This window comes from Arvicola amphibius, chromosome 3, assembly GCF_903992535.2.
Source record: "Arvicola amphibius chromosome 3, mArvAmp1.2, whole genome shotgun sequence".
Classification (NCBI taxonomy): Eukaryota; Metazoa; Chordata; class Mammalia; order Rodentia; family Cricetidae; genus Arvicola; species Arvicola amphibius.
Window position 1 is genome coordinate 135,842,865 of NC_052049.1, and position 24,890 is coordinate 135,867,754.

A 24,890-nucleotide genomic window follows, 5' to 3' on the forward strand; every position below is an offset into this window, starting at 1 on the left:
GGTGGATCTTTCTTCCTATTGGGAAGTCTCACCTCACCTCTGCTTAAGGTTGTCCGCATTCCTGTTGTCCTCTACCTGGAACCTGGCTTTCTCCATCCTATGGTGATGGAGGAGAGTCATCTGTCTATGTGTTACTTTCATTGGTTAATAAAGAGACTGCCTTGGCCCTTTAATAGGACAGAAAATTAGGTAGGCGAAGTAGACAAAAACAGAGTTCTGGGAGAGAGAAGGCAGACGCTTCAGGCAGTCACCATAGGCAGTCGCCATGCTTCTCCTCTCTGAGACAGACGCAGGTTAAGATCTCTCCTGGTAAGCCACCCCTCATGGTGCTACACAGATTACTAAATATGGGTTAAAGCAAGATGTGAGAATTAGCCAATAAGAGGCTGAAACTAATGGGCCAGGCAGTGTTTAAATGAATACAATTTGTGTGTTGTTATTTCCGGGGCTAAGCTAGCTATGCGGGAGCCAGGCGGGATGAAAAGCAGGCCTGCTTGTCTCATCACTACACTATGGGTTCAGCTTGAATGTATGTATGTCCCAAGAGACTGATCCTGACCACCTAGCAATGGGTCTAACTCCTGAGCGCCAAGCTACAATCAGATGGCCCTGTTTAATACTGCAGTCGTATTAGTCCACGGCGCCATTTGATTTATTCGCTTATCCATGATTTATCTTCTCCTACGACCCGATAAGATCAGAACAGTCCCTATTTGGATTCCTCCTCGGAACGTGTTCTGGCACACACCTGGCGCTCAGTGAATGCTGAGGAAGAAATGAAGACAAAGGTGGCCTGCTCCGTCCTGGAGCTGATGCTATCTCGAGTGCTGGAGCTGGAACCTGAAGTGCCAGCCAAAGGGAGAGCTGCCATGAACTGGGTCACTGCACCGGCGCCAAGAGCAGAGGGTTTGGAATTTGGACGCTGGTCAGTGTGATGCTAAGGGCCCAAGTCTTAACCTTCACAGACTGCCAGCCTTTCCCACCTCATTCAGTTGCTGTGAGGACCAACCGGGATAATAAACAACAAAGCCCTTCTGCAGTCTCCAGAACTCCAGACAGCAGTGACACAGAAACAGTGTAATTTAACAGCCTCCTGCCATCATCCTCCCCACCCTTTGCTGTGTCACCTCATCAAGAGGGCCAAGGGGCCCCAGCCAGCCTCCTGCACCCACAGGCTGGGGTCAGCTGGTTGTGAAGGGCTCACACTCTCTCCCAAGCCTGTCACAGTGAAGATGCCCAGCAAGAAACGGAGACACAGAAAGCCAGGGCTGCTGCTAATGTCAGCATCCCAGAAGTACTGCCCTGTGCCAGTTAATTGACAGGTGACTGACATGCAGAGGGAACATTTTTTTTCTCAACAGATCTGAAAAAATAACTTATTAAAAATTTTAATTTATTAGTATCAGTGTGTGTGGCAGTCTGAGTAGATCACTATGGAGTTGCTTTCTTCTCCCAACTTTCTGTGGGATCTGGGAGGCAGATTCAGGTTGTCAAGCCTGTGAGGCTGGTGTTCTACTTGTTGAATCATCTCACTGGCCCCCAATTATTTTTTTTTAAATGAGTTTTCATTAGAAGTTGCTGCTTCAGGGGACTTGCTAAAAACACTTAACTGCTCTCCTGGAAGATCCAATTTAGGTTCACAGATCCCACATCGATTAGTTCCCAACTGTCTCTAGCTCCAGTTCCAGGGGACTGAATGCCTCTGGCCTCCTTGGGTACCTGTATTCATGTACACATACCCACAGCTGACACACATACCCACACATAAAAAACAAAGCACTCCAACCTTCTAGATATCTTGAAAACAGAAACCTCTTTTTTAAAAATTTATTTCTGTTTATGTAAATAAAATTAATTTTAAAATCTGCTCAGAAAAATGACCCCTCTGCATGCCAGTCAGCTGTCCGATAACCAGAACTGGATGGCACCTTTAGATACGGACCACTGAACGGCAGCTAAAGGTCTGCAGAGTAGATGGCACGCTAAGTGCACTCACCCCAACAAACAGGAATAGGAGTTGGGGAAGAGGCTGCCCAGATGGGGAGGCAGAAGGAAACACCAGGAGTCACGGAAGATTTGAGGTGGCTCTAAGAACTCATTTTGGGATTCTCTTACTTTTTGTACCTAATATAACTTGTTGAGATAAGATGTTTTCAAACAAAAGAAAAAAAAAATCCCTCAGCAATTTAACACATTTCTCGGTGTAGAGAAGATCCATAGCTTTCTCTTCAAAATCAGCTGGTGAGAGAAGATCACGGGGGTGGGGGGTTGGATTGCACTTCCAACCTCAGCAAAAGGGATGCCAGCCGTTCCTTCCTTCCTTCCGCCCCCAGGGTGGGACCACTGTCTCAGGTTCCTGAAGAAGCACTGTGCAAACAGCGGATCTGAACTCTAGGGTTGCTGGAGGAAACTGAGCTGGGGGACGCAAACACTAAGAAGGGTTCCTCACAGGGCTCCATTGTCTCGGAGGACAGTGGGAACGGAAGGGACAATGTACACAGGAGCAAGGTTGGTGGCTCCAGTTAATTAGTGCAGTCATTGCTGCCCGCCCAGGTCCTGAGGGGCAAGTGTTATCTAGTTTGGGGCCCAGTGGACTAGCCTGCTGACCCGACGGGTGCAGGTGCCTCTGTTACTGGGACAAATGCAGGGGAGTGGGACAGGCTCCTGAGGACTCCAGCTGGCTGTCAGCTCCAGGCCGTGGGAGCATCAGCTCACTGTGTATCTGGCACATGCCGGGTGCTGCTATGCATGGTGTGCTGGTATTGAACATGAAAACCTGCAGTGACTCTGGCCTGGAGAGGGCGTTAAGGCTCAGGTGGGGCATTTCAACCAAGTCACCACCTCCTGAGCAGAAAGTCCTCCCACTTCTCCCTCTGCTTCAGAGCCAACCATCTCCAGCAGTAAGCGATGTGAGCGCCATTCCCTAGGCCAGCAGCTGGGGTCACCAATGGCCTGGTCCTGATCCACAGTGTCTCCACAGGTGAGAACATTCCTTTCTCGCAGGTCACACTCTCTAGCTGTCACAACCCCCCCCCCCCCACACACACACACTAGCTCTGGCCACTCTTGAGGCATTTCTTTCCTCAGCAGGTGCCCAGAAGGTTGGAGTTATCCAGGCTCAATCTGACAACCCTTCTCTTGACCCATGCTTTCCCCTCCCCGCGTCTGTGGATGCTGAGAGGCAGCCACACCTGAGTAACACCTGTGCACAGGAGTGGGCTCATGCTTCTACCTGCTTGTCTGGTACTACTGATTCAACAAGCCTTCGACTGGGACTCACCCTCCTCCCTCAGGTCCGGATGGGTCTCCCACTATGGATGGCTCACTCTCTGGCTTCATGAAGCTACATACTGCTCCAGCCTGACCACAGGACACTTGGCACTCCTCCCTCGCCTTTATCCTCACAATGTCTTCTTGAACCAACTGTTCACCAGGCGTGGCTGACTTATCCTTCTAGGTTCCTCCCAAATCCATAGGCTTGTCTCCACCCCTGAACCGTCACCACGGCCTGCGTTTCTGTCAACTGCTTCTTATCTGCTTCTCCAATCAAGCACACACACGTATTGTTTACTTCAAAAGCTACATGCTTAACCCCATTCTGAAGCCTGATGCAGGGTGTATAGGAAAAAGAGAAAGGCAGTCCCCAGGTCCCATTCATACCTGGGTCTCAGGGTCATTAGAGCCCAAGCTGGCAGCCCCCAGTTTGACCACCTCGGCAAGCTGGGTGATGGTAGCTGCAGAGGACTGAGCAGCCTGGGCCAGCTTGTCTGGAGTTGATGCAGCCCCTGACACGAGCAGCTTAGTGTCTTCCACCAAGGCCTTGGCTGTCTTCAGAATGTTCTCCCTGAGAAAGCAGGAAGGACAGAGAGATGGGAGAAACAGAACAAAACCTGCTCACTTACAGTTGGGAAGGAAGGAAATCCTTTCTCGGGGGCTTTGAGAAGAGAGGCCCCAGTGATCCACCCCCCTCAAGGGGAGGGGAGTCTTCCATGCACGTGAGGTTGTAGCTTCAAACAGTATGTAGTGGGATTGGTAGCACGGCTCTAGAGAGAGGCTCAGCATAGTAGCTAGGCGGAAGCTCAGCTTCTTCCTATGGCCCCACAATCTCTCCAGATATTTCCTAGGCACACGGGGTTATGAGGGTGCATAGCTTGTACATCGTGCTTGGGGCTCAGAGCCCATGTGGCCAGGCTCCAGAACGGACAAGAGAATACAGAGAATCTCCACTCTATCACAGCCATTGGACTGGAGAGACAAGAAAGGGGCTGGAAACGTGTTAAGAATTTAAGGGCCATCAGCGGTAAACCTGCAGAGCCACTGACACAGGTATGCTAATGAAGGCTCCGAGGGACTGCAAACTATGCCTCTCCTGGTCCTACTGGGTCTGTGGGCAGCCAGAGGGGCAACTCCCTGGTTGCAAGCATCAAACAGCTGGTCTCAGTTGGGGAAGACTGATTCTAACTCGTCAATGGGAATTATTCTGACCCTGTGGTTCATGCCCCCCTCTGACAATCTTATTGACATCCATGTGGATAAAACACATTTCTGAGTCCTGGGCAGGTTGAGGTGACCAAACATGATCACCAGTTTTGGGGATGCCAACTGGAGTTTCCCCCGGTACCTGTGATCTGCAAAGGTCTCGCCATTCTCCGCATTCAGTGTCCCTGCTGTTGCAAACATGATGGTGGTATCCAGGTCAGCGATGATCCCAGAAACTGCAGTAGCAGCTGTGATGCATGCTTGGGTCCCCTTGTTCCCAGCCTGGAGGGCGGAAAGCACCAAGGATACCTGGAAGGAAGAAAGGGGACGGGAGCCAGGGAATGGAGAAGGTAAGACTAAGATAGTGTGCCCCCATTGAAAACACTGAATTCTCTCTCTCAGAGCTGATGCGGCACAGAGGTTAATGGCACAAGATCAGAGCCAAGAGCCTGGGTCTGAGTATCAGTGTTATCATTCACACGCCGCCCGACCTTAGGCACCAAGCCTCAGTTTCCTTGAATGTAAAACAGTTAAGTACAACATAACATATGCAAAGTGTCCAATAAGGTGTTTGTAGGTCACAACTATTTCCTGGAGGACAGTGCTCTCCAAGTCACTACAATGCTTCTGACACCGTACTGAGGGATCAGGTTTAGGCTCCTGAGATGTGGGTGGCAGTTTCCACCCTCCAATTAGGTCTGGAAGGAACAACCACCGTCAGTACTCATCATTCATCTGACCATGCAGGACAGGTCACTTTCCAGAGTGGATCCCAGTGGAGTTCCAGCATGTCACCGTCCACCACTAAGTAGCAATGCAGTGACCCGAGGGTCCAGCAAGTTGGCTAACAGCTTCGCCCTAGCACACTCCATATTAGAAACCCTGGGTGCCAGCTTCTACCTGCACCCCTTCCTGTTCCTAGAGACACTTCCTACAACCGCAGCCTGATTGCCCCACATGCTCACCATCAAACCATGTGTCCACCTGTCCACCATCTGTCAAGTCGGCCAGCTACTAAGGTCCCCACACACCTGCCTTGCCGCTCAGAGCAAGCACTCTGTCCTGCTCTCTTCCCCCAGCGCTGATGCGCTCACCCTGTGAGATTCAGCTCCAGGTTCCGCTAGATGGCTCTCTGTTCTCTTTCAGACAGGCAGTTCTGCCCAAGGAGTCTGAGTACACTATTCCTGTCCTCAGGACAGCCATTGTCCTATAGATCAGAAACAGTTCGTCACACAGCAGCTGAAGGCTCTTTAACCTCTGCCTGTACACATCTGCTAGCCTTGACCATACTGATGCACATAAATGCTTTGTAAAAACATGTATGTATACGCCATGTGTGGGTGAGGGAGAAGTGGGGGTGAGGGCAGAGGTCAAATCCTAGGTGTCTTCTTCAGTTGCTCACCAAACTGCCATTTTTTTTCTACTCCCAGGTGGTGGTGGTAGGGTGGGAGAGACAGAGTGGGACAGGATCTCTCATTGAAAGCTGACAGATTCTGCTGGAGTAGTTAGCTGATAAGTCCTGCCTCATCAGTGTTGAGAGTATATGGGAAATACGCTTCTTGAAGCATGACGAGCAAGCGGGAGTCAAAGCATAAATAAGAGGCGTTGAGTTTGGGATGTTCTTTCTTGTACCCCTCAGGACTAAGGAGACTTGCGGGTTTAATTTGGCAGAATGGACACAGGGACCATTTTCTCCAAGACAAGTCCACAGAGAACAGTTTCTTCTCCTAGAAGAAACTGTTTTTAACTGCCAATTTGCCACACCTAGACTCACCTAGGAAGTCTCAATGTGGGACTGTCTTAAGATCAGGTTGGCCCATGGGCCCGCTATGAGGAATTTCTTTCTGCCTTTTAAATTTTATTTATTTGTGCCCAAAGAGGCCAGAAGAGGATGTTGTAAGCCCCAGGATTGGAGTTACAGATAGCTGTGAGCTACTGCCTGGGAGCTGGGAATCAAGCCCAGGTCCTCTGGAGCAGTAACTGGTGTTCTTGACCACTGAGCCAACTCTCTAGCCGTGAATTTTGCCTTAACTGGGTTAACTGAGGTGAGCCTACTGTGGGTGGTACCATCCCCTGGTTTTGGGCACTGAACTGCATCAGAGTAGAGAAAGCTAGCTGAACACAAAGCACACAGGCAATCATTTCTCTTTGCTCTTGGCTGTGACAGGACTAATTTTCCGAAGTTCTGGGTGCTGGGATTCCCCCACAGATGGATTGTAATCTGTGACCTAAAATGAACCCTTTTCTCCCTTTGGTGCTTTTTGTCACAGCAACGAATGCTAGGAACTGGCCACCTCCCCACCTCTGTCCTTCTACACGTGTCCCAAGTCAGGCCACTCTGTTGTGGGAGGCAGCAAGACCAAGACCGGCTCAGGAGGATTCTGCACGCAGCTTGGGTGCCTGGGGAAATGGGCAGTCTTTGAAGTGAGGGAAGGTGTCTTCCTCCAGCTGAGAGATTTAATTCTAACTGTAGAGTCCAATAGCTGGCCAGTCCTGCGGGCTGGGGGAAGTTGCCAGCTAGAGGCTCGGCCTGGCCCAGAACTGGCTGACAGAGCAGCCTCTGTTAGCCGTTTCCCATTGAGCACTTCCTCTGCCCGGCCCTCCGGCCTTGTCGCCAAGTCTCGGAATAATGCGGCGCTCTATGCACACAGATGTGACGAGAACTGCGGAGCACGGATGCTCCAGCCTGACTACTCGCAGCTGCCACAGCTGCCGAGCAGGACTCTGATCCAGAAACAAAGCCAGAAGCTAGCAGACCCGGGAAGGATAAAGAGCCACTGGGTATGAAGAGAGGATCTAATGCGGGCCTTGTCGGCTAGGGAAGTGCCATGGGAGAACAGAATTTCAGAGGAGGGGGCTATTTTGTTCAGTGTTTAACTCCATACCTGGCACGGCACCAGATACGATTACACACCTTGACGCTGCGAGTCAGGGATTCCACGTTTGCGTGCTCGTTTTATGGATGAGTAGATGGAGGCTTGGGAACGCGCTGTAACCGATAGGCTCTTCAAGCCTTGCTGCCCACGCTCCTGACCACCTTCCCCAACAGCAGCCCCGAGGCTCAGAAGCCCAGGGCAGGTTTTTCTTCCTCCGTGGTCCATCAGGTGACTGTCTAAAATCACTGGGACCACTCTGCATCACGGTATGTAAGTGGAGAGGTCACACACCAAGTGGATCTCAGTCTTTTGTTTGTCAAGGAGACCACTCTGGTTCATGCTTCGTTTGCTTTGCCGTTGGAGACCGGGGCTCACTATATAGCCCAGGCTGGCTCTTTGGGGTTTCGGCTGCATCACTCTACCCAGCTCTTAGTTTCTCTGTCCCAGCTCTAGCACTCAGAAACTCTGAGACAGGGGATCAGCCGCTACAGGGTGGGCGGTGATATCAGCCTTCCCCTGGCTGGCTCTGGATGCTGATTTTGGTAGGGCCTGACTGGAGGGAGTCCCTGACTTTCCCAGGGCTGCCTCTGTTTTGCTCGGAATTTCTCAGGTCCTGTGACAGCACCCTCACTGGGGAAGATCTGGGTGGTGAAGGAAAGAGCCACCTTAGCTGGATTAACTCTGGTTTCAGTCTCCACCAGAGCTGGTCACACTGTCAATGCTCAGCCCCATGACTATATCCATCTTACCCACAGGGGACCCCTTACCTTCTCAGTGACGGAACGGGCGCACTCGATCAGCTCCCTCTTGGTATAGCTGTCTGTGGGGCACACTTGGAGGGCCCCTGCCTTCTGCACCAGGAAGATACAGCCATGACCCAGGTCCTGCACACGTGTGCGAATCTGGAATCCGATCTACAGAGGCAAAGCCAGAAGGGGGAAGGAGTGTGAGGGACCCTGCCATCCAAGCCTGCCCTAGGTGGAAAATTTCTCTTGTGCCTTCTGGGAGCCCAGCTAGGAAAATTCCATTCTATCTGGAACCCCTGTCTGGTGAGGTAGGGAATTTAGTTGATTTACCTTCCTGTAAAATGACTGTAAAAATGCCCACAGCCTCCATTAAGCAAGGCTGTAGCTCCCCGGGATAGTATAATGCCTTCCCGGTGTGTGTTCATCTTTTCCTGGTCTGGCTCATCTGGGTCAAGCGACCTGAGAGACTATACCCGAGGAGTAGATGTTCCCCAGACTGAGCTCTGTGGGACGGTTATTGTTATTACCCATCCAACAAGCGTTTACTGAGTTCCTACAGTACACCAAGGCCTCTTCTATCCGTTCCATTTCATGAATTCGAAGTACATCTTTCGCATAACTTAAAGTGCTCAGATTTTCATAAAACCGGTATATTTACCAAACAGAACACCCCTTCCTGGTGTATTCATGGTGAGCGCAATCCCATGGAGCCCAGGCTTCCAGTCTCCTGAGCCGGGGTTGACTTTCCCTTTTCAGTTCTAAAGGCTCGGCAGACATGCGTCCCCTATTTCATTAATTTACTTGATTAAAAAAAAAATTAAGACAGGATCTCACATAGTCCAGGTTGGCCTCGAACTGACTGTAACTGAGAATAAGTTTGACCTCCTGATCCTCCTGCCTCCACCTCTCAAGTGCTAGGACTATAGACATGTACTATAGCAAATCCAGTCTCTGCGGGGTGGTGGTGGAACCCAGGGCCTCATACATGTTAGGCTAGCAATCTATCAACAGAGCTAAAGCCCCTGGGGCATGCAGTTGATTAAGGATATTGGGCTGCGTGATTAGAAGGGGTAGAGTTTGCTAAGAGAAGCCAAATAACTTCACTATAGCTAGGCTGCTAGCTGTCTCCTTTAAGCCGTTCTAAGTTCCCCCTCCGCCTTCCAAAAGCATGCATTCCTCTGGTTCTGTTCTGCGTCAGTTTTCACTTTGAGCTGGATAAATACAGCCACAAATGAACTGCCTTCCAGGCCAGCCAGGTAAGCAACTAAGAAGAAGAGCAAACACTTGAAGCGTGAGTCAGTGTTACCGCCAAGAATCGACAATAGCTACAAGCCGGGGGCTTTTCCTTCTAGCATTAAGACTGTTTGCCAAAAAAGGGCCCAGATACTGTAAATAGTTCTGGGGAGATTCCAGCCAGCGGACTCTATCTCCTGCGTGTATCTCAGCAGGCAAAGTTTAGGGCAGAGTGACTCTGGAGAGTGGAAGGACTGCATATGTCTGCTTTCCTACTGTAGAAATGCCCACTGCTGGGAGGAAAAAGGCCACAGGACTCTGAAAGCCACTTAGCAGAAAGTTCACTAGATGCCCAAGGGTGAGCATCTGCTTTCCAGGTGTCTTCTTATGTGCCCTGGGACAGGCTCTCCACAGCTAGGCTGTCCTGTTGACCCTCTCTGTGGGATGCTCAATAGGAAAGTTAGCCTGGGAGTCTACAGCATGCCAGTCTGTACATGTCTGGACTGGTGCAGCAAACGACATACCACTGAGGGGGAAAGATATTTACGTACAGCAAGGATACAATTCAAACATTCATTGTTTGAGACAGAGCCATGCTGTGTGGCTTGGGCTGTCCAGGAGCTCTTGGTGCCCCTGCTTCAGCTGCCCAAGTGCTGAGACAATCAGACATCTATTTTCAAGAGATGCTGAAGGCTTACACACGACATCAAGGCAAAGGCAGGGGCTGAGACATTAGTTTCAAACTTAACTTGGTCCTTAAAGGCTTCCACAAAGTCTAACAAGGATATCCAAGGGTCGGCAGTAAATTAAAGGTGGGAGCTCTTACACCAAAGATGATCATAGATCCCCAAACGACAGGGGGCTGCTGGTGACACCAGGGTAGAAGGACACAGTGGAAGCAACATCCAGGGAATTAGAAAATGAAACAAAATAAGAAACCCCTCTAATTTAAGTTTTTAAGAGTGGTTTTAATAGAATCAGAATTTTGTTAGCCTCTCTGAACGTTGGTTTGATTATCTCTGAAATGAAGAACAAACGACCTTTGTCTTGCAGACTCTGTTGAAGGCCGTAGCACCTGGGCTCGGCACTCATCACTCTCCCTGTGTTCCACGTCACGGTGATAAACACAAGAGGACCACAGAGTTAAGAGTCTACTGGCAATTTCACTGGAAGGTTTTACGGTTGAAGGAGCTTCCTAGAAAGGGAACACACTTTCAAGATTGGGTTTCCACTGATAAGCACTAAGAATTGCCCAGTTCCCAAAGCAACATTAAATTTCTCAAAAAGTCTGGCCCAACTTTGCAAGACCCACAGGATTGAATGTACGACCAGTGTTTATTACAAAGGAATGCTGCTCAGACGCACAACTTGGGGCTTCAAACCGGCTACAAACTTTAGGAGAGCATTACTTGAGCCCCAAGTTCCCTTCTTGCTCAAAGAAAAATATTGTGGGGAAAACCATCTGCTTTTGTGCCTTAAAGGAAATTAAAAAAAATGCTCAGGCCTTGGTAGAGTTTTAGATCCGATTACAATGGGGTGGGGGAAGAGTTGTCTATGAAAAACGGACCGGATCGTTTTCCCTTTTCTGCTCAAGACAAAACAAAATGAGATGACTTTTCACAGATGTTAAAAGCAACTGGGTCCACGATTGCTTTCCTGGGGGACCTCACGGGAATCAGACAAGGGTGACATCAGAACTTGGATCAACTTAGGAAACGGAACAGGAAAAACAAATAGTATGGACAACAGAATCAGGCATCACTTTCTCTCCATCAGACAGCAAGTTTGGGGGCAGAAATCAAAAAACCAAAACAACAAAAACCTAGAGTATCCATCCACCCATCCCACCTGGGATGTTTTCCAGCCACTTTACAGATCCTCTCCCTGCTTACAAAGCGGTGATGTCATTTTCCAGAAAGACAGAGCTGCAGTCACTAAACCTTTTCCCCAGGACTCACATTTAGGAGCCATAGCTCCTAGGATCTCAGTCTCTCCCTCCCTTTCTCCATCCTTCCTTCTCTTCTCCCCACTTCAGCCCACCCCCTCTGGGTGTGTGAATGCTGGTGCATGTCCCCATGCATGTACATGGAGAGGCCACGAGCTCAAGTCCTCGTGTCTGTAGAGAACTGAGCCATCTCCCGGCCCTCTCTGTTCTCTGTATTCAGAGAGGAACTAATCTTAAGTTGCGAAGTTGCCAGAGGGGTTTTCACTTTTCTGAAGACTTTCCACAGTGCTATTAACAAAGTTGTAAGTTTTCTATGGAAAAATAAACAGAGAAAGATCCTGTTTGATGTTCAAGGACAGAGGGCCAGCTTTTCCTGTAATTGTCACATTGTGGAAAAGACCAGAATTTGGACTCGGCAGAGCACACCACAGGCTCTGCAGGAAAGGCTTCCCGCTTGCCCTAGATGTAAATATTTTCACAAGCTGGGATATGGGGCCCTCTCGGGTAGACAAATAACTTCCACAATTTTGGTATGCTTTTAAAAAAAAACCTACATTGCTTCAGGGACCTCCTAACCTTCTCAGTTTTCCCTCAAGCATCTGTCTGGCAAATGCACACAGAGAACGTTCCTGCACAAGCCACTGGTAATCTTATATTCTCGCTGCCATTTCTGGCTGTGGCTCATACTGCTCTTGTGCCTGGACTGTAAAATGCATCTCAAGATGCCCCATTGGAAACAGCAAACCTTACTAACAATGTCAGAGGTTAAAGTCCAGTACCCATCAAGGTGAAGTGTTGAGTGGTTGAGCGATAGATACTTCCCCTGCGGCCTCTGTGCTATCGTCGAATCTGTGTTGCTGCAGGGCTCTGCTCGCTTCCCACACTGGGGCGGGCAGCTCATGAGAACTCCATTACGGAAAGGACAGGCCAATGTTCCAAACCCAGACAGATGAGGGTGGACCCCATGTGCAAAGCTTTCCATGGCGAGGGGTCCAAACCTCCCTGGCAATCATGGTCTGTGTTTTTAATCCCCTCTCAAAGCCAAACACTTCTTTCCTTTGTACTAGGGTTTCCTGACTGCAACACAAGCCCTCTCCTACTTGTTTATGAAATCCAAAATTACACGTTGATCAAATGAATTATATGTCTAGATAAATTACAGACTAGAATTATAGTCTAGTCTGACTAAAACAGGGAGACTATTAAAAAATGAGGAGGAGGAGGATAAGGAGGGAGGAGATGAAGAGAAGGAGGGGAGCTGTGTAAAAGAAATCAAGATCTGGTATTTTTCTTGGTGACGTAACATAATTATTACAAATGCAATTATTCATGCAGAAGTTTAACTGATTGCTCCACAATCTGAAGACAGGGGCATGGTTAGAAACCAAAGAAACTTCATGCTGAATATATATGTACCTCAGTACATATATATGCTACGCCTGTTCACATGCATTGTTTTGACATGTTAGAAGAGGATGTGTTTTGGGTCTGTGTTGTGATGATTGTTTCGAGAAGCCTTTGTTAGACACGCTTGGTCCTGACTATTCCCAGCGGAATCAGCAGCACTGGGTAGGTGGAAGCAGAGCCTGTCATTTCAGGAAAATGAGCAGACCAGTTACAAAACCTATAGCTTCCACAGCCCCAAACGCTTAGGAGAACACTGAACAGGATGTACATTCATAAACGGCTTGCTTTTCACAGAATGCGTTACCTGTATCTTCCTGTGTTCCTGTAGTTCCATCATGCTGTCTCCCAGACTGAACTTTCTCTAAGGAGCCAATACTCTCTTGGGCCCTAGATATCCTTCCGGGTGCTCGCACTAACACAGCTGCCACCAGGCCCTCTGGGTCCCCAGCTCTGCTGCCCTGTCCCAGGAGACCACTCTATTTCTCATAGTTTCCAGAGATGATTGCTCCCTGGTGTGGCCACACTTCCTAGTCAAAGGCTCTGAGTATAGACTTGCTGAGGCCATGTCTACTCTAGCCTCTATGGAAAGGGATAAGGAAAACGGGTGGATCCTGAGGAGCACAATGGAGGTGTCATGGTGGGTGGGATCTACGCCAATTTTTAGAAAGCCAGGACGGGCTCTGCATCATGTAAGCAGATTACTCAAGAGAGGGGATATGAAATCCCACATGTGGATCTAATATTTGGAGGAAACTTTGGAAAACATAAACATGATTGGTGGGATGTGCTAGGGGGTGGGCAGGAAGCAGGAAGGGCAGCCCCAGCTTTGGGAATTTTAAGTAGGTGATGGGCAGCTGCAAGGAACCTGGCAGAACATTATAAAGAGAACCCTTCTATCTGAGGGCCCACTCTCCAGGGTGCCCTAACACTTGGCCTCAGCGACTGACTGAAGCTGGGGCATCAGTTTCACAGTAGGGGAAATGAAACCTGCTCCTGGCTGTTGTGACGGGGTCTTACAGAACTAGGCTACAGGGTCCTCCCCTCTTCCATCCCCAGGAATGGGGGCCATGCGTTTGCTTCTTAAGATAGGGGTCTTAAGGTGGCAGACCTCCTCTGGTTCGGCGGTGGCTGCTGCCATCTGGCCCTGGAGAGCCAGGTGCCCATAGTCACTGGTCATTTGTGAAGCCAGGCCTCCCAACTCCTCCGGGTTAGTAACCGACTTAGTCATCTGGAAAAAGAAAACAAGCAAGACACAAATACATACACACATACACAAAGAGAAGCATCAGAACCATGTGTTAATACCCTGGGGAAGCCAAAGGGTTTCATTCACTTTTAGCCCCTGGGGAAGGTGGAGGGTCAGGCCTTGCATGAGGGCTGGGCACAAGGGAGGGCAATTCAAGCAAAGCCCATGCTACATTGCACAAGACAGGCCAGAGCTGGGACTATCCTGCAGCACAGGCCAGATGGGGCACATGCTCAGCACGCAGGCCGCGCAGCACGGAACCGGGGCCTCAGGGGCCGATCTCAGGGAGCTTGTTCTTTTGGGATCACCGGAGGAATTCCCACAAGGAACTTAGGGGAATAAGCCTTGTGAAGGGTGTACCCTGATCCAGGCTTCTATGGGGATCTGGGCAAGAGAGGATCTGAAGACAGCACTGCCACAAAGCCATGAATGAGACTCAGTGGAGAAGCCAACATCAGGGAAAGAAGTCTTGGGGCGAATTCGTACAAAGCATCAGAAGGTGCTACCAGAAACGTGGTGGTCCACAAACCCAGTCTCCCCACACCTCAGAATAGCATGCCAAAGTTTAATGTTATCTATCCAGTCTGTTTTTGCAGTTTGTCTAAAGACATTCTTTGTCTCTTTTCTAGGGATTTGACTCTTGCCTTATCTCTTTTCTCATTTGCTTTAAACTCTTTTATGTTTATTTGTAGTTTTGTGGTGTGGTATGGTGTGTGTGTGTGCGCGTGCGTGTGTGCGTGCGCGTGTGTGTGTATGTGTGTGTGTGTGTTGTATGTACCACAATGCACGTGTGGAGGTCAGAGAACATCTTACAGGAGTTGGTTCCTTCCTCTGTGCGGGTTCCAGGGACTGAAGGAAGGCCGTCAGGCTGGGTTACAAGCATCTTTACCTGATGGCCACCTGGTTGGCGACACTCTTCATGCCCTTGACTTTAAAGAGCTGTTCCATTTGTTTTTGAGACAAGGTCTCCTGTAGCTCAAGTTGTCCTCGAACTCAGTATATAGATAAGGATGGCCTTGAACTCCTAATCCCCTGCTTTTACCTACTGTGGACTGGAATTACAAGCATGTGCTACCATGACCAGCTTAAAGGGCTTTTAAAGGGCCTCTTTAAATGACTCTATATCTACTGAGGTGGGAATACTTATGTTTTAAGACCCAATGTTACAGCCCTTTGGAACAGTGGGCTCCAAAGTATATAACCTGGATCCCAAGAGAATGAAGTTGTAGCTTGAGCGGCACCATCTGTGCCCTGTCAACAGGAACACAGAGATTCTTTACCTACCAGGTGAGGAGTGCCTAGCTCCAACCTAAAGTGCCAGGCTAGCTACCTCAGGATAGCTATCTCCTGGAGGCCAAGGCACGAGACAGCCTGGCTCAAAGCCTGGCCCAAAAGACTCTCTAAAAACCTTATGAAGCCACTCAAAAGTGCCTCCTCCCATTGCCACGCTGGACATTAAGGGGCCTTTGCTCCGTCCCGTCCTCCCCTTCTGAAAGGACAGTCATGGTGTAGCTCCAGCTTGCCAGGACACTAAGAGGCACCTGTGACTCCTTCCTCCTCCCCCAGGCCACATTCATTTAAAAAGCAGGCCTGGTACAGAGTTCCCATACATGAGCAGAGCAGGCAGGGAGGCCTTCGTGAGCCAAGCTCAACCTCTAGTGGACACACAATTATATAACAGAGCCAGTGAGAGCCATGCCTCGGCCCCCCAGCTGGGCCACTCCAATTCCCAGTGCAGGCTTATGTGGCAATCTTCTCTAATCTATAGCATTTGGGACTCCATGTGGAGAGGAACATTTTCTGGGTATTAGCTCTCTGAAGATCTCATTTGTCATCCTTCGTGGAACTCTATAAAGTCAAGAGAGCGCACGCTGCTTTTCAGGGCTGATTACAAGGATTCATGTGGAACAGCGTTTTGCATTGTTTCAGTGAAAGAAAAACTACTTTCAAAAGCGGCACAGTGTCTGCTGTCAGGAATTAAGAAAAAATAAACCACATCGATTTCGCCTAAAAGACAAATTTGCCCAAGTGTTATGATATGATTTTGTCAGACAGCTTCGCCCTTTTACTGTTTTGTTCCCAAATATCTTCTCTTACATGAGAATTGAAATCTATTAAATACCCTGAGTACTTTCAGAGACGAATAAGACTCTTCCCTTCTTATTGCTATCTTCTTCCTCATTTCATGCCTTCTTGAATGTTCTCTCCTGCCTCTGTTCCCTGTCCTCATGCTCAATTGTCTGTCAACTTTAATTCCTTCTTGCTGAGGTATACCACAGGCAGCCAGAGGGACCAAGAGAGGGGGTAGGAGCTGGCGGACAAGGAGGAACTGGAATCACCGGTTGGACACTCGCTCCAGCACAGATCCCATCTGATGACTCAGATGGTGGTGGACAGAAGGATAACACACAGTGGGCAGGGCATCTCCTTTTCTTACCATTTCCTGAGCTGTGACAGCAATCGCTTTGGAGTATTTAACCACAGTCGTTTGGTAGTCAACGAATGTTCCCTTTGGTTCTGGAGGTGTGCCTTCATCCAGCTGTGGAGAAGAGAAGAGCCCAGGAGTCATAAGAAGCCTGGCCAACCGTGGAATTAGACACTTAGGAAAAATAGAGAGCCCCTCAGGGTTTTTTTGGTCCAAACTCAACCCCAACTTCTCCAATCAGAACTGCAGTGGAGGTACAAGTAAGGCATCCAGGGGACACAGGCAAGATGGGGTCCCAGTTCTATCTTACAGAAGTGGAAGTATTTCAGAGGAATTATGATTTAGCTAAGTCTTCCACATAAGGAGGAGGCTGCCCACATAAAGCACATGGCGATCCGAATGAGTCTGATGATACTTCCAGGGGAATACAGAGGGGTGGAAGATGAGGTGGGAGAGGAGGCAGAATCAACATCACCAAGGACTTCCAAGACAGTACTTCAGCCCACCAATATCTGTGCCGGGGGATGCCCTGTGATGACCCAAGTCAACAAGAGAAAGAATTGGAGCAGCTAAGAACAATCTGTTGCTTGCCTGCCTCTAAGTGCGCCAGCAACTAGGAAAAAGACAGGAAAAGGGAGAAAGGATGACTATGAAGAGGGAGAAGGAAGGGGAGGAAAAGTCAGAGACCGCAATGAAGAAAAAGGCTACCCACTTCATTATCAACCCTTCAAGATCATGACGTTGAATAGCACCCAAATGATGTCCGAGGGAAGCAGCAAAGGGCATGGAAATCAACACAGGGTGACAAACTATTGTAAAGACAGCACTGCTAATGGGAAGGGGGCACAGAGAGCGGTGGGAGTGGGGCTTAGATCTGTTGGATGGAGCGTCTTGACATCACCATGGGCCCTGGGTAGGCAACTAAGAAAATCTTTTTGGCAGCTCTTTGTCAACATGGCTTAGAGTCAAAAAGCAGGGCATGTGCTGAGTGGCCAACTGAGGAGTTGCCAGGCAGTGTCTTAATAAGGGCTACATGTTATAAGCAGGCACGAACTAGCCATGAGGCAGAAATGCATCACCGTGCATATTGTGCATCCCAAAAAGCTGCTTTCATGAAACTATCAGCATGAACCATAGCGGAACCTGTCAAGGTTTCTCTCCTAGGCAGACAGATGGTGCCAGGTACCTCCACCATTGCACGGACCTATGGACCAGGCGAGGATCAAGCTGGGAGCTCATTCATTCAGCAAGAACTGACTAGGCATCTTTTTAAATGTCTGCAGTCTGTCAGGCTCCTTCAACTGAGACATGGGCTAACTTTGAACAAGAAAGAGTGCTGAGAATAAAGAGAAGTCAAAATACGTAGGCAAACCTGCTTCTGCCTCCCAAGTGCAGGATTAAAGGTACAGACACACCACACCCGGCTTGGGTCTATTTCTTTAAAAAGACCAAGTCGATAAGCTGATGAATACTTGAGGGCTGAATGAATAAAATGATTTTTTTATTTTTAACATTTGCTTATTTATTTTGTGTACTTGTGTTCTAGCCCAGGCAGCCATGTAGAGGCCTTGCAGAAGGCAGTCCTTGCCAGGTGGTGATGGTGTACGCCTTTGGTCCCATAGACAGGTGGATCTTTGTGAGTTTGAGGCCAGCCTGGCCTGCAAGAGTTAGTTCTAGGACAGCCAGGGCTGTTACACAGAGAGACCCTGTCTCAAAATACAAAACAAAACAAAATAAAAAAAGAAGCCAAGTGTAAGCCAAAGTAGATCATTCACTCTTATATTGCTGCTGCTTCTTTTATTTTTATTTTTAATTTTTCTTACTGTTGGAACTCAGGTGGTCAGGACTAGCTGCAAGTTGCTTTACCTCATGTGTCTTCTCATCAGAAGGATGAGCTGGGAGATGGAGAGGAAGGTGTCTTGTCTTGAAAGAACTAAAAATGACTGATTTCAAGCAATAAAATAAGGTATCCTTAAGAAAAAAAATTCTTAGGCAATGGTAGCCACTCCCCACATAGTGAAAAGTTAGCTCCTGGAAGGCGATGAGAAAGGCAAGAACAAGTGTTTGGGGATCTCAAACTTATTTAGTTGAAGGGACTCTCTTTTATATGCTAGGAATCTAGCCTTTGTACCTTTTTAGATTGTGACCTTTTATGAAATATCAGTGATATAAGATCTAGATTTGTATTTTGTTCCTGTTATTTACATACTTGGCATCAAAAGTGTGGAGGAAACAAAACCAGAGAAAGAAAAGACATATAAGATCCCATGGAGCCAGGTGGTGGTGGTGCATACCTTTAATCCCAGCACTCGCAAGGCAGAGGCAGGTGAAATTCTGTGAGTTTGAGGCCAGCCTGGTCTACAGAGCGAGTTTCAGGACAGTCAGAGCTACACAGAAAAACCCTGTCTCAAAAACCAACAAACAAATAGGAAAGGCCCCATGGAATCCCTCCAACCTCACTGGCTGGGGAAACCAAGAAAGAGCTTCTGTGGCTTTGCCTACAGACAGCACAGGACTTCGTATTAACTCATCAGTTCTTAAATAGCTGGTATTTAAACACAGACAGAATCTAGGTCACCTCCATGGCAGAAGCTCATAAGTGTCAAAAATGGCATCCAAGTTAGAATTAACTTTGGTTACCCCACTGCTGCACTGTTTCAAGCAAATTAGTGAAGCTCAGGTCCATGATGCCAGCTGCTCATGGATATGTGGGTTGAGGCCTAAAACATCACTTCACTCAAAGGCCCCATGACAGGCAGAAGACATGGAGAATGAGGGGAGGGTGAAGTTAGGTCAAGAGGGTTAACTATGATGGTTAACACAGATAGTCAACTTGACAGTAGAGTCACCTACTAGAAAGAACCTGAGAGTGTCTGCATGGAAGTTTCTAGACTGAGCTAACTGAGCTGAGAAGACACAGCTTGAATGTGGGCCATTCTGTGGGCTGGGTCCTAGAAGAAATAAAAGGGAGAGAGTGAGCCGAGTGTCAGCGCTCACGGCAGAGGCAGGCGAGCAGCTGCCTCACACGCCCGCCATAGCCTTCCCCACCAGGCTGGACTGCACCTCCTCAAAACTGTAAGCCAAAGTAGACCGTTCGCACTTACATTGCTGCTGCTTCTTTTATTTTCATTTTTTATTTTTCTTGAGACAAGGTCTCTCTGTGTCGCCTGGCTGTCCTGGAACTCACTCTGTAGACCAGGCTGGCCTCGAACTCAGAGACCCGCCTGCCTCTGCCTCCCGAGTGCTGGAACTCAACAGTGCGCCGCCACCGCCCGGCTTCTTACATTGTTTTCCAAGCACCTTTTCAATGCCATTGTAACTAACACAGTAGGGGTTTGTGAAGAGCCATGAAATCCCACTTCATATTTTATAGAAAGGAGAGGGAAACCTTTCGTGTGTGGCCCCGTCGCCAGCAGTTCCTGTCCCTATCAGAAAACACCAGGCTTATTTCTGAAGAGGGCAGGTGGCCAGTGATACCAGAGATGCTATCGCCCAGTCAGTGAGGCTCCTGGGTTACCAAAGACCTCAGGGCCCGACTTTCACTTCTGGGCATTCACAGGGCATTTCCCTATTTTTACATTCATACTGAGAAAAAGAAAAGGAGGAACCGTTTGCCTTTTAACTGCTACTAAGGGACTATGGACTCCATTAGCTAACATCCCTGGTGGACATGAGGTTTGTTTCCAAAGTTCTGCTGTTCTGCTCCTCTGAAACTCAAACAAACCCTCTTGAGCCTTGCCCCATGGCCTTGATGAGGACGGGAAATTTATGTATTATCTGCTAAACCATCCAGATTTGAAGCAAAAGCAGGGCAGAGTGAACACTGAAGAGACTGAGAAAGTAGAGCATCAGGTCTTGTAAAGGACGCAGGGTCTGATCCAGGCTTGCTACTTCACTAGTGTGAAGACGATGACAGAAGGTTGAGGAGCGTTTCTCTAATGACCATTCCATGGAGTCACTCCCTATGGAGACAGGGACAACTAATCTCTAAATCAGCAGTTTAAGACTGCATATTATCCTGTAATACTATACAGATGTATTCACGACCCAACAGCAGGCATTCCCCTGCACAGACAATGTCTAACACTATGGTCAGCTACCACAGGCTGAAAATTAATGAACAACTATTTACCCCAACAATATCAAAAGGACACGACTAGAGACAGAATCCTGGCAGGAAAAGTAGAAACCCTGGAGTTGAAACCGTCTTCAGTCTGAAGCACTGTCAACTGATTAGTTGCCCAGTGAGAAAATGACTCATGTCTATGACTGTTGTCTCTGAGAGCTCACCAAGGCCTTTCATACAATTTAATGGCTTATGCATTTAAGTAGATACCGAAAGCATAAGATATTTGAAAGTCCCATTAGAGATTCCTAGACTCCACTTAATTGAGACTGTAATAGAGCAAGTCAGGGGTAGAGTCCAAGATCCTGCATTCTAAAATGTTCCCTAATTCCAACATTGCCATTCCAAGGGCTAACACTCAGAAATCACTTTCTAACTCCTCTTGGAGTTTGCTCCCCATCACAGGCCTATGATGAGGACACAAGGCGTAATTAATTATTTCTATTTTACAAACAAGAGAAACCAACATTACTTTCACAATGTCTATTAGCACATATAACCTGGAAAGAACTGCACAGTGGCTTACAAAGCTGATGAATTAGTAATGAATTAAGAATAATATGTTGGATATATGACTGGCCACCTGCTCATTAGCTACAGCCATTGGGAAAAGAAGGTTTGCTGGTCTCAGCCTTGACTGACAATCAGTTTCCCAGAGAAGAGCATGTAGGGACGGAATGTGAGAGAGACGGGGATGTGGTTGAAGGGTACTAGGAGCTAGCTTACACCTACCTTGCTCATGGCCTCTGCGATGGCATCCACCATGCCTCCCACCAGCCCCACCTCGCTGGCAGCTTCGTTCAGTGTCACCATAATGTCATCCACAGCTTCCTTCATCAGCTGTGCAGCCTCCGTGATGGCATCGTGGGTGTGCTGTGCCTGGGAAGAGAGTTAAAAATGTCTTCAGCAGCACAAAACATTGCTCACTCTTAAGAATCACTTGACATGCTAAAAATAACCCTAAAAAGTCAGAAGATAGGGTTGGCATGGCGGTGCATGTCTGTGATCCCAGCACACAGGAGGCCAAGGCAGGAGGCCCTCATGTTTAAGGCTAACTTGAGCAGTATAGTGAGACCTTACAAGCCCTGGGAGAGCCACACCGCAGAAAAACAAACATGTAATGCATCTGAAATGTTTTTTCTTTCCCTGATTTCATCCATTTACTTGCAGAATCAAAAGTAATCCCTTTTTATGCAACACTAAACTGTCAGGACTAGCTTTATATGCTGCTATATTCAAAGTGGTAGAGAATGCCACAGGCTCCTACATACACAAATCGACACATTTAATTAAAAAAATCCATCATACAAAGAAAAAATGTTCTCATAACAAACATACTTCTCTTCAACATTGCCCAACACACTATCATTCTCTTTCAATAAATAAGCTGATTATAGAAATGTAGGTGCATATAAAAGAAATAAATCTGCAGAGAGCCTACTAGGCTTTAGAACTATATGGTAAGTTATATTATGCAACACTGGCAGACTAGATGAGCAGTCTTCCAAGGGCTGATGCACTGTGGGTAAAACCCAAGTCACCATTATGTTCCTCAAACAGCATCCTGGAGACTTGCCAATGTCAAGGGTGGAAACGGGCTTAACATGAACTAGTGAATGGAAACAGAACTGGTGCAGGGCTCCCTAGCAGACACCTCACCTGGCAGGAAGATGAAAGAGCTAAGCGATGGGTACGGTAAACCTACGTCTAGTTCTGGCTCGGCCGCTAACTAGCTACATGGCAGAGCTTGGCTTTCTTTTCAGTGAGATGCGGAGAACTGTAGGAAGTCTGACTAGTCACACTGGTGCAGACACCTCATGCAGAAGAAGGGCAGGCTAGCAGGGAACTCTGCTCTAACCCTGTGCAATGTGACCTAATGCCAGTGACTAAACATCACAACTGCACTGTCCTCAAGTACTAGATCTGCCTGGGCAACATCTGTGCTTATCCTGGCCCAGTGCAGGGGTGAGCTCCCCAAAGGCACAAGATACTGCATCTTTACTTTGGTGGATACGAAGGAAGAGAAGCCAGTGGGGCACAGAAGAGGGGAACTCCTTGCTTTTTTTCTTTTCTTTTCTTTTTGTTAAATCAAAGAGCTCGCTGAAGTGGCAGTATGAGCCATGGACCCTGGGAAACAAGAACTCCTCCTTAAATATGGCATCTGATAAGATGTCAAACATGCTTCTCACAGCTATCCTTGGGACAACCTTCAGGACACACAGAATTCTGCCTTTGGGATGGAACTGAGTAAGCTCATGATTTAGTTTGCTAGCTGACTTCATAGTTTTATCCCGCTACAAGTCCTAAAGGTGTATTCCTGCGCAGAACTCTCTGGAGAAAGCTTCTAACAGAATCTCACTATACGAGGTCAGACAGCAGGAATACTTTCCACTGTCTCAGTGCAACAAGAACCCTACGGCCACAACTCTACACAACCACATCAGAGCTCAGCACATGTTTTAGGAGAGGGGAGAGCAATTGCCAATCAGAGGCCTGCTTCCACCCACGCCCTTCACAGGTCTCAGGAGCACAAATTCTTAACACGAGTGGAACTGGAGAGATGCTCGTGCCCTCCCTCTGTCTGGCAGACTACCGACAATGCTCCCCCAAGACACTGGAGTCTCTCAGGAGCTTCAGGCTGGGAGAAGGGACAGGCTAGGTCTGGTGCCAGTCAGAGAGGAAAGCTGTCTCCTAGGTAGCGGTTTCACAGTTTGACAACTAGTCAACCACCTTGCTGGAGAGACTGGAGCCCAGACAATGATGATGGTGGGACCACACCGTGATCTGGACTGCTTAGCTGTACACACCTCTTACCCTCTGTTTAAACCTACACTTGGGACTTGGGAGTTAGTTACTGGACCCCTTATTTGCTCTTCTTCCCAATGTGGCTATAATAATAAATTAATTTTCACTATTCATTGTCTCTTCAATTGGCCCACTGAGGGTGGGTGCCAAACCTAGTTTGTCAGCATAAGCAGCTTGGGGGCAGGCATAGAGAATGCCATAAAAGAGAATACAGCCAGGGTCTGACGTAACAAGTCTGGACATGAGAACATAATTCAGGGAAAGCATCAGTGAATCACAGGATGATCTTTGAACCTCTCGGTAAACATCTTTTGCTCCTAGATAGCTCAGAAACAAAATACCTGACCGTTTGCCCTAGAGATGAGCTGATAAAGTCTCTAGAAGGTTTGTTTTCCTTCATTCTTCATATTCTCTCTCTCTCTCTCTCTCTCTCTCTCTCTCTCTCTCTCTCTCTCTCTCTCCCTCTCTCTCTCTGTATGCTCACATGTATAGGTGCATGTGTACATTTGCACACAAGTGTAGAGATCCGTGGTTGACCTTAGGTGTCATCCTCAGTCATTCTCCACCTTATTTTGAGACAGAGTTTCTCATTGAACCTGAAGTTGACTATCTGGCTAGACTGGCCGGTCAGTGAGTCTCTGATCTCCAGGGCTGAGATCATCTGTGTATACTGCTCTGCCCAGTTTTGTAGGGAGGTGCTAAGGATGTGAACTAAGGTCTTCACTCGTGTATGGCAAGCACTCTAGCAACCAAGCCATGTCCTCAGACCCCACTCTTCATATTTAAGTTTTACAAATTTCTAGACTGTCAGCTCTGAGCTCTCTTCCTCTATGACATCCCTAGGCATGACTTCCTCACCATGGCCTTCTGCTCCAAAGCTCAGGGGCAAGTTCCATCTTCTTTAAATGGCCTGGCCCCAGTCCATACACTGTGGGCTGGCTGAGCACACGAGCTTTAGACATCCAAAGACGTAGCAGGATCTCAATGAAAACACGCTTGGACAAGAGCAGCCCTCTAGGAAGCGAAGTGAGCAGGCCAACAATGCAGTCATTATTTTAGGGTCTGGAGCAATTCCTTAATACTGCTCCTCACACACGAAAAAAATCACATCTGTTCTTTCTTGGACACGTGTCTGAGGACGGCTTCCAAGGAGCCTTTCCTTCCGGACAGGACTTGCACTACAAAGCTCAGGACAGCAGGCAAAGACATCAGAGCAGCATGGGAAGCGAGAGGAGACTACAGCAGTACAGGAACTCAGAACTCTGGGGGCGGGGCAGGACAGCAGATAATTAGCGCTCTCCAGAGAGTTAGATGAGGCTTGCACACGGCAGGGCAGCTTGAAGGGAGTTCTATAGAAGGGAATGGGGGAGGGGAGGGGTGATGTGGAAGATGCTCAAGGGGCCACACACATGTGCCTTGGTGGCGTCTTGTTTGATTACTGGTCTGATGGGCATGGAGTGTCAGCCCATGATGGCCTCAAATGCCCTGTGCAGCTGAAGACGACTGACCTTGGACTTTTGATCCTCTGCCTCCTCCTCCCAAGAACTGGGATTATACGTGTGTGTTATCACTGCCAGTTTACGCTGGGTATGGAGTCCAGGG

At 48.3% G+C, this 24,890-nt stretch overlaps 1 protein-coding gene across 3 annotated transcripts in view; it reads right to left on the reverse strand.

Annotated features, from left to right (window-relative positions):
- Tln2 (talin 2) overlaps positions 1 to 24,890 on the reverse strand; it is a 426,737-nt gene that overhangs the window by 43,334 nt on the left and 358,513 nt on the right. For all 3 annotated transcript variants that reach the window (XM_038322053.2, XM_038322054.2, XM_038322055.2), the window contains 6 exons: positions 21,216 to 21,362; positions 16,370 to 16,471; positions 13,795 to 13,914; positions 8,123 to 8,269; positions 4,622 to 4,788; positions 3,661 to 3,844 (listed from right to left, as the gene is read on the reverse strand). In XM_038322053.2, coding sequence (XP_038177981.1) covers positions 3,661 to 3,844; positions 4,622 to 4,788; positions 8,123 to 8,269; positions 13,795 to 13,914; positions 16,370 to 16,471; positions 21,216 to 21,362 — 867 coding nt within the window. The remainder of the gene's footprint in view (positions 1 to 3,660; positions 3,845 to 4,621; positions 4,789 to 8,122; positions 8,270 to 13,794; positions 13,915 to 16,369; positions 16,472 to 21,215; positions 21,363 to 24,890) is intronic.